General features: G+C 43.5%; 2 protein-coding genes across 2 annotated transcripts in view; both read right to left on the bottom strand.

Annotated features, from left to right (window-relative positions):
* Positions 1 to 3,797: 3,797 nt before the first annotated feature.
* The window catches only part of LOC308300841 (5'-deoxynucleotidase HDDC2-like), a gene marked incomplete at its 3' end in the record, with an annotated part of 59,387 nt that continues 53,737 nt past the window's right edge, over positions 3,798 to 9,447 (bottom strand). Inside the window, exons 5-6 of the mRNA XM_080744738.1 lie at positions 5,382 to 5,520; positions 3,798 to 3,964 (exon numbers count right to left, since the gene is read on the bottom strand). Coding sequence (XP_080600864.1) covers positions 3,798 to 3,964; positions 5,382 to 5,520 — 306 coding nt within the window. The remainder of the gene's footprint in view (positions 3,965 to 5,381; positions 5,521 to 9,447) is intronic.
* LOC308300304 (5'-deoxynucleotidase HDDC2-like) overlaps positions 6,019 to 9,447 on the bottom strand; it is a gene marked incomplete at its 3' end in the record, with an annotated part of 28,834 nt that continues 25,405 nt past the window's right edge. Inside the window, exons 10-13 of the mRNA XM_080744122.1 lie at positions 8,459 to 8,597; positions 7,304 to 7,391; positions 6,465 to 6,517; positions 6,019 to 6,023 (exon numbers count right to left, since the gene is read on the bottom strand). Of these exons, the coding sequence (XP_080600248.1) occupies positions 6,019 to 6,023; positions 6,465 to 6,517; positions 7,304 to 7,391; positions 8,459 to 8,597 (285 nt within the window). The remainder of the gene's footprint in view (positions 6,024 to 6,464; positions 6,518 to 7,303; positions 7,392 to 8,458; positions 8,598 to 9,447) is intronic.

Genomic DNA, 9,447 nt, shown 5'->3' with positions numbered 1-9,447 from the left:
GTCTCGGGAATAGACGCGGCCAAGCACCTGGGCAACCTGACCTTCAGAGTCTGGGACAAGATGAAGGACATCGTCTCCTACACGCCCGTCATCCTGGACCCCAACACCGCCCATCCAAGATACAGCCTGTCCGACGATCTGACCAGCGTGGGCGACGGAGAGAGCCAGCAGATTCCTGACAACCCAGAGAGGTTCGACACGTTCCCCTTTGTCCTGGGCTCCGAGGGCTTTAACTCGGGGACCCACAGCTGGGACGTCGAGGTTGGATACAACGCCAACTGGATGCTGGGTGTTTTATCCGAGTCTTTTCCGAGGAAGGGAAGGACGATGGGTAAATTCTGGAGAATAGGGCTCTACGAAGGCAAGTACACGGCATGCTCCTCGCCAGAGTTGGTCAAGTCTCTCTCGGTGACGCACAGACCTCGGAGGATCAGGGTCCAGCTGGACTGGAATAAAGGGAAGCTGTCTGCACCAACACACTTGCAATTTTCCCAACATTGTAAACTACAGTTCATTGGGAACAGGGAGCACAAACTCAGTTTGGGTGCCGGGCAAACGTATAATGTCTCTTTGGATCATGAGCTAAAAAGTTAAAAAGCTCACCAAACCCAGTGCTGTTTGTTTTGTATTTAAATACGAATTTCAACTTCCTATTGATTTTCCTATATGAACATCCGGATCCAGATCTTCCTAATAACCACTTCCATTTTATATTCATTTATTGCAATGAAATAAACAAAAATAGATCACAAGCTAGGCTAACAGGAACAGTGTTAGCCTAGGACATCATATACAGTACGTCTCTTTTCTTTAACAGCAGTACAGTAGGACATCTCTTGTGTCAACTTCAGTATTGTAACATAAAAGGTAAGGTAAGTGATGTTTTTGGTGAAAACAAAATTATTATTTTGTTGTTAAACGATCAAAGCACTATATTCTGGTAATCATTGGTACTGAGTGTTTGTTCAGTAACAGGAGCCCAATATCAAATGCATATCGTTGTCGGGTGGAAACCTTGTATGTCCAAAACTGTTCGTTTTGTATTCATAATTTTAAAAATGATTTCGTGAAATTAGCCGAACTACAGGCACACAACGCCTCGCGGTGTGAGGCGTTGTGTGCTTGTAGATCGCCTATTTTCACTAGTCTTGTGTGACAGTCTCATATGGTGAAGCAGGGCTTAACTTTACAAAACAAATGTACAAATTTGAAACTTGGAGATACAAGGTTTCTGCCTGACAGTGACGATATGTACCCATTGTTTACAACGGATGTGACCACGGTCTTGAGGTGTCAAGAAGTGGACACGCGGAAACCTGTTGGCGCTTCTTCCAGAGCTGGGTTCTATTTTGGAGCGAGGTATAAAATATGTAGTCACATCTGTAATTAAAGTGTTGTATCTGATGATAGCTTTACTTAGCGAACAGGATAAGGAAAGCCACCATCAAACAGAATAATAGACCCCATAGCTTTAGACAGGGCGAATCCCAGGATGGCATATAAGAGAAAAGGTGCCGCTTCAGAGATGGTTTCCTAGGCATAGCCAATGATAAGGCTGCCGAACACTGCCGAATACCTGATGAAGACCCGTAAGGGTTGAAACGTTGTGTTAATAAAATTGTCGCTGGAGCTTTGGAACAGTGTGCCGACTTCCTCTTCTTCTATGCCGAACACTGTTCGCCTTAACATCCAAACGAGTCGGAGCAACTCAACAAAAGGTACAGCATTTTTATGTCAAACCTGTGCTGCACTGAACGTATGTGCGTCTTCACCTGGCACAAGACGATGTAAACATGGTGTGTGTGTGTGTGTGTGTGTGTGTGTGTGTGTGTGTGTGTGTGTGTGTGTGTGTGTCTGTCAGTCAGGAGCTGTGTCTGTCAGTGTGTGGTGGTTCTGTGTACTCCGTGTTGGTACTGGCGGGCTCCACGTTCCCAGAATGCTTTGCGTCGTCTGCTCTGCTCATGTGCTCTGTCCTCTCCTGGTTCAGACAGCTGACCAGCTGGACCACGTCTGGGTGCTGGAAGCGACCTAAGAACAGCACAGAAAATATCATCACAAGTCAACAACAATTTTCAACCTGGCGACATGTTTTAAAATATTTTCAGAAATGACAAAAAAAAAAAACATTATCTGTTGACATAGGTACTCACATTAAGGTAGGCATCTTCCCATAAAGCCTTTTTATATTTGGCAGAGAAGTCTTGGCCGTACTTGGCCACACAAGAGCTCCTCATGGCATTGTTGCGGAGCATCAATGAGGTCATGTCCTCCACAATCCCATCAAAACGTTTCTTTAAACTCCTCGCCATGGCTCTGTGTGGAGATTTATTAATTATCAAAAATGTCCGGGTCACGCACTTTGCACTTGCGCCATGAGATCCCCCCCTGGTCAAGACTTTTTCCTGCAGGAAACCCTGATAGACCCATAGCTTTAGACAGGGCGAATCCCAGGATGGCATATAAGAGAAAAGGTGCCGCTTCAGAGATGGTTTCCTAGGCATAGCCAATGATAAGGCTTCCGAACACTGCCGAATACCTGATGAAGACCCGTAAGGGTTGAAACGTTGTGTTAATAAAATTGTCGCTGGAGCTTTGGAACAGTGTGCCGACTTCCTCTTCTTCCATGCCGAACACTGTTCGCCTTAACATCCAAACGAGTCGGAGCAACTCAACAAAAGGTACAGCATTTTTATGTCAAACCTGTGCTGCACTGAACGTATGTGCGTCTTCACCTGGCACAAGACGATGTAAACATGGTGTGTGTGTGTGTGTGTGTGTGTGTGTGTGTGTGTGTGTGTGTGTCTGTCAGTCAGGAGCTGTGTCTGTCAGTGTGTGGTGGTTCTGTGTACTCCGTGTTGGTACTGGCGGGCTCCACGTTCCCAGAATGCTTTGCGTCGTCTGCTCTGCTCATGTGCTCTGTCCTCTCCTGGTTCAGACAGCTGACCAGCTGGACCACGTCTGGGTGCTGGAAGCGACCTAAGAACAGCACAGAAAATATCATCACAAGTCAACAACAATTTTCAACCTGGCGACATGTTTTAAAATATTTTCAGAAATGACAAAAAAAAACATTATCTGTTGACATAGGTACTCACATTAAGGTAGGCATCTTCCCATAAAGCCTTTTTATATTTGGCAGAGAAGTCTTGGCCGTACTTGGCCACACAAGAGCTCCTCATCATGGCATTGTTGCGGAGCATCAATGAGGTCATGTCCTCCACAATCCCATCAAAACGTTTCTTTAAACTCCTCGCCATGGCTCTGTGTGGAGATTTATTAATTATCAAAAATGTCCGGGTCACGCACTTTGCACTTGCGCCATGAGATCCCCCCCTGGTCAAGACTTTTTCCTGCAGGAAACCCTGATAGACCCATAGCTTTAGACAGGGCGAATCCCAGGATGGCATATAAGAGAAAAGGTGCCGCTTCAGAGATGGTTTCCTAGGCATAGCCAATGATAAGGCTGCCGAACACTGCCGAATACCTGATGAAGACCCGTAAGGGTTGAAACGTTGTGTTAATAAAATTGTCGCTGGAGCTTTGGAACAGTGTGCCGACTTCCTCTTCTTCCATGCCGAACACTGTTCGCCTTAACATCCAAACGAGTCGGAGCAACTCAACAAAGGGTACAGCATTTTTATGTCAAACCTGTGCTGCACTGAACGTATGTGCGTCTTCACCTGGCACAAGACGATGTAAACATGGTGTGTGTGTTTGTGTGTGTGTGTGTGTGTGTGTGTGTGTGTGTGTGTGTGTGTGTGTGTGTGTGTGTGTGTGTGTGTGTGTGTGTCTGTCAGTCAGGAGCTGTGTCTGTCAGTGTGTGGTGGTTCTGTGTACTCCGTGTTGGTACTGGCGGGCTCCACGTTCCCAGAATGCTTTGCGTCGTCTGCTCTGCTCATGTGCTCTGTCCTCTCCTGGTTCAGACAGCTGACCAGCTGGACCACGTCTGGGTGCTGGAAGCGACCTAAGAACAGCACAGAAAATATCATCACAAGTCAACAACAATTTTCAACCTGGCGACATGTTTTAAAATATTTTCAGAAATGACAAAAAAAAAACATTATCTGTTGACATAGGTAAATGTAATGTAGATGCGAAAATTGTGTGGAAACAATTCAAAAATAAACACTACAAACGTCTTTAGGACGACCCTTTATATCGGGCTGGTGGTGTCATTTTCAAAGTAGCAGGTAAATGGTAAATGGTGCATTTATATAACGCCTTTATCCAAGGCGCTTTACAGAGATTGTGCATTGCATTCACCCATTCACACACACATACACTGATGGCAGAGGAAACCATGCAAGGCACCGACCTGCTCACCGGGAGCAACTAGGGGTTCAGAGTCCTGCTCAAGGATACTTCGACACTAACTCTGGGGGAGCCTGGGATCGAACTGGGAACACTTCAGGAACCCTCCGTGTTCTAAGACGGCAACTCTACCCCTGAGCCACTGCCGCCCCAGGCATTTAAAAAGCAGGCATTTGTTAGCATCTGTTCTCGCTGCTACAATGACTTTAGATGTCAGCAGACGCATTGGTAAGCGGGGATCTCTTATTCATCTCACAGAGCCATTGACTTCTAGAAAGAGTTGAGTCAATGAGGGGACGCAAACACTACAGGTCATGTGGTTTATGTAGCGTGCAGGCTTAATCAACACCCACTATGAGGATTCAAAGTGTGTAACTATACAGAGTGGTGTTTGGAACCCAATGGCAAATGTTATTTGCCAAATTGAAATCGGACATTTTCGTCTCTGAGCACACCAAAACAAATTACAAATCAACTGAAGTGATTTAATTCATTATTATACCAGTGATGTTACTAGGTTTTCAATGTAATGGGTCCCGGGACCCACAGGTGGTCATTCAAATGGGTCCCAGAAAAGTTTTACGAGTCCTCAATATAAAGTTTACACGCGCAAAATGGCGTCGGACGTCGGTGGAATCAAAACGTTGACGTTTCTATTGCCTGTTTAAGACTTTCTACGTGGATTTTATTTGTGTTAACGTAGGGTAAAGTAGGATGCTTTCACCCATGAACAATGGTGGTGTCTGTGGAATTTCTGTTTTTTTTTTTCTTTTACCGCAACGCGGTAAATTATTTTAACATGGACTCCAATGGAGGCGCATCCGGGTCCCTGGGTGACTTGAATGAGTTTTTGATGGGGGATGCGCACGTAATATGCATATTCTTTGCTTCCATGATCCACCATTGCTGTAACGGCTCTGCGAGACTAGAGATACAGAAAGGAACGCACAAGGTTTTTAACAGAGAGAAAAAGAATGAGAAGGACAAACAGAAAAGAAAAGATGATGCTGACAGGGACAGAACGGCTAGTGTTCAGAACGGGACAGATACGGCAGAGAGACACGCCTCACCGTTGGTGGAATCAAAGAACTCCTGCAGTCTCCCAGGCGCTCCCTCTATCTGCTCGTACTCGTGGGCTTGGAGGATCATCTCCAGAAGGTCAAACTGTTTCACCAGCCTGGCCTCTGGGCTGCTCTGGTTCTCATACTCCTACAGAGAGACAAGAGTTTACTCAATCTGTCCGTGTGACTTCAGTCTCATCACCATCACTTCAAACCTTTGCCTCGATTCAGATTAATGAGCTATAAAAAACATATAAAGTTAAAAGATCAGATCTACAAGCTCACAACGTGTCGCGAATCTCGCGATGCAAAGCGTTGTGAGCTTGCAGTTCGGCTATTTTTACTATTTGTGTATGCCGCCATTGTACATTATTCATTCATTATGGCCTTACTTGTGTCACAAAATAGATACTGTATAACAATGATGTAGAGCCATGAAACCCCAAAACATCAATTATGTTAACGTATTGTTATTATGGTAATTATAGAAATCCACATACAATCATTCACATGATTTCATATTTATTGAATATGCTAAAGCTTTTTTCTTGTTTTAACCAATAGCACTTAATATACCAGCCTTTAGAATATTAAATCTTCTTTGGAAACCTATACCACACGTCCTAACAAGAACTTATAATCTAGTTTATCCTGCTCAAAAGCACATTTAATGTAGTAACACACCTGAACTCCTGGCTCCTTATAAAGAAAAATGTTCTCTTTAAAGGACAAATTTGATTGTTTTAGAGATTCTTATTTCAGTGTTTGGGGGCATGCGTACAAGTGGCTGAATATGTCATTTTACACAGGATAGGCCCAAGATTCCCAAGATACAACGCAACCCCTCATGGTTCGATGTGACTTATGCAGGCTAGTAGTGTTACTGTAAATAGCAATAAAGAAACTGCTGGCTTAGTGTGTCTAAAAAGGCATATTTAGCTACTTGTACGCATGCCCCCATGGGTACGCATGCCACACATTTTAGCACAGTAAACGCGATAAAACAATAGAACAAAGCAAATGCAAACATTTTAACACTCACTTTTTCTTTTCTTTAATTACAATCTACAATATGTAACAGAGTAGGATTACCAGAAGGAGTCGGCTCCTCATCTTCCTCCGGCTCCTCCTCTTCCTCTTCCTCACTGGAGGAGGTGAGATGGGGTGACTCATTAGCCTGTGGATCCCGGAACCCCTATATGAAAATGTCAATGTCAGCTAAACTATAATAATAGCACTTAATACCGTATGAGCCCAAATATTTTACGACTCCGATTATAATACGACCCCTATTTTTCAATCATCATTTTGGAGAAAAAAAATATGTTGAAGGCAAAAAAAAACACATCTACGTGATATTAATAAAAAGGGAAGAAAAAAAGTACAGTAGTTACATAGCAAAACAGTAGTTTTCCCCCGAAAATATATGTTTTAATTAGTTTAATCCTCTGGATCAGACAGAGGAGAGAAATAGCCTTAGAAAGCGCAGTGCATCTTGGGTAGGAAGATGACCGCGAGCCTATAGTTCTACTCACATAATAGGCTGGCTTTCGTAATTCTGCCCATTTAAAATATATGTACCCAATCGAAACTCTTAATTACATTGATAAGGTCCATGTTAACTAGTTTGTTGAAGCTTATTCATTATAATGATCGAAATCGCTATCAGCTCGCGGCGCCGTACTGCACGCTCGCCGTGCCTCGCAGTGCGCACCGAGTTGAAAGCCTGAAGCAACGTTCTCCCACTGCATAACTCCACCCCCGATAGCAAATAGTGAATGATTTTTTCTGGTTGGCCAGTCAGGGAGTCTCAGGGACCAATCAGAAGGCTGACAAACGGTCCATTACGTCACCGTTGGCACTATAGGCTATTATACTCACATTAAGGTAGGCATCTTCCCATGAAGCCTTTTTATATTTGGCAGAGTTGCTTTGCGTCGTCTGCTCTGCTCATGTGCTCTGTCCTCTCCTGGTTCAGACAGCTGACCAGCTGGACCACGTCTGGGTGCTGGAAGCGACCTAAGAACAGCACAGAAAATATCATCACAAGTCAACAACAATTTTCAACCTGGCGACATGTTTTAAAATATTTTCAGAAATGACAAAAAAAAATATTATCTGTTGACATAGGTAAATGTAATGTAGATGCGAAAATTGTGTGGAAACAATTCAAAAATAAACACTATAAACGTCTTTAGGACGACCCTTTATATCGGGCTGGTGGTGTCATTTTCAAAGTAGCAGGTAAATGGTAAATGGTGCATTTATATAACGCCTTTATCCAAGGCGCTTTACAGAGATTGTGCATTGCATTCACCCATTCACACACACATACACTGATGGCAGAGGAAACCATGCAAGGCACCGACCTGCTCACCGGGAGCAACTAGGGGTTCAGAGTCCTGCTCAAGGATACTTCGACACTAACTCTGGGGGAGCCTGGGATCGAACTGGGAACACTTCAGGAACCCTCCGTGTTCTAAGACGGCAACTCTACCCCTGAGCCACTGTCGCCCCAGGCATTTAAAAAGCAGGCATTTGTTAGCATCTGTTCTCGCTGCTACAATGACTTTAGATGTCAGCAGATGCATTGGTAAGCGGGGATCTCTTATTCATCTCACAGAGCCATTGACTTCTAGAAAGAGTTGAGTCAATGAGGGGACGCAAACACTACAGGTCATGTGGTTTATGTAGCGTGCAGGCTTAATCAACACCCACTATGAGGATTCAAAGTTTGTAACTATACAGAGTGGTGTTTGGAACCCAATGGCAAATGTTATTTGCCAAATTGCAATCGGCCATTCTCGTCTCTGAGCACACCAAAACAAATTACAAATCAACTGCAAGTTGGTTTTGGCCGCAAGTGATTTAATTCATTATTATACATATGGATATTCTTTGCTTCCATGATCCACCATTGCTGTAACGGCTCTGCGAGACTAGAGATACAGAAAGGAACGCACAAGGTTTTTAACAGAGAGAAAAAGAATGAGAAGGACAAACAGAAAAGAAAAGATGATGCTGACAGGGACAGAACGGCTAGTGTTCAGAACGGGTCAGATACGGCAGAGAGACACACGCCTCACCGTTGGTGGAATCAAAGAACTCCTGCAGTCTCCCAGGCGCTCCCTCTATCTGCTCGTACTCGTGGGCTTGGAGGATCATCTCCAGAAGGTCAAACTGTTTCACCAGCCTGGCCTCTGGGCTGCTCTGGTTCTCATACTCCTACAGAGAGACAAGAGTTTACTCAATCTGTCCGTGTGACTTCAGTCTCATCACCATCACTTCAAACCTTTGCCTCGATTCAGATTAATGAGCTATAAAAAACATATAAAGTTAAAAGATCAGATCTACAAGCTCACAACGTGTCGCGAATCTCGCGATGCAAAGCGTTGTGAGCTTGCAGTTCGGCTATTTTTACTATTTGTGTATGCCGCCATTGTACATTATTCATTCATTATGGCCTTACTTGTGTCACAAAATAGATACTGTATAACAATGATGTAGAGCCATGAAACCCCAAAACATCAATTATGTTAACGTATTGTTATTATGGTAATTATAGAAATCCACATACAATCATTCACATGATTTCATATTTATTGAATATGCTAAAGCTTTTTTCTTGTTTTAACCAATAGCACTTAACTCATTGACTGCCAAGGCACGAGTTTCACGAGTTATTGCAGTACTCCCAGGCTGCCACAGCCCGAGTTTCCCGAGTTGGAAGCCATTTTGAAAAAAAAAAAAAAAAAAAAAAATTTTTTTTTTTTTTCAAAAATTTTTTTTTATAAAAAAATTTCTAAAAATGCCTCAAATGTATTAGGCATGATCACAATTGTGAAATTGCATGTTTAGCCCCATAACAAACACATCTTTCAAAATGTCAAAAATGGCTGTTTTGTCTGACTTTGAAGGCTTGTAACTCATGAAGGCCTGAACGGATTTCCAAGCGTATTTTTTTGTTTGAAAGCTTTTAAAAAGTACTACACATATAATGCATATATGGTGCATGGGCGTGCACGATCCGTGCACAAAAGATTGATCCGTGCACTCGAAATTTAGGAAGGTGGCA

Source organism: Nannobrachium achirus, assembly GCF_963921795.1.
Source record: "Nannobrachium achirus genome assembly, chromosome: 16".
NCBI lineage: Eukaryota > Metazoa > Chordata > Actinopteri > Myctophiformes > Myctophidae > Nannobrachium > Nannobrachium achirus.
This window is presented reverse-complemented; position numbering and strand designations above follow the sequence as displayed.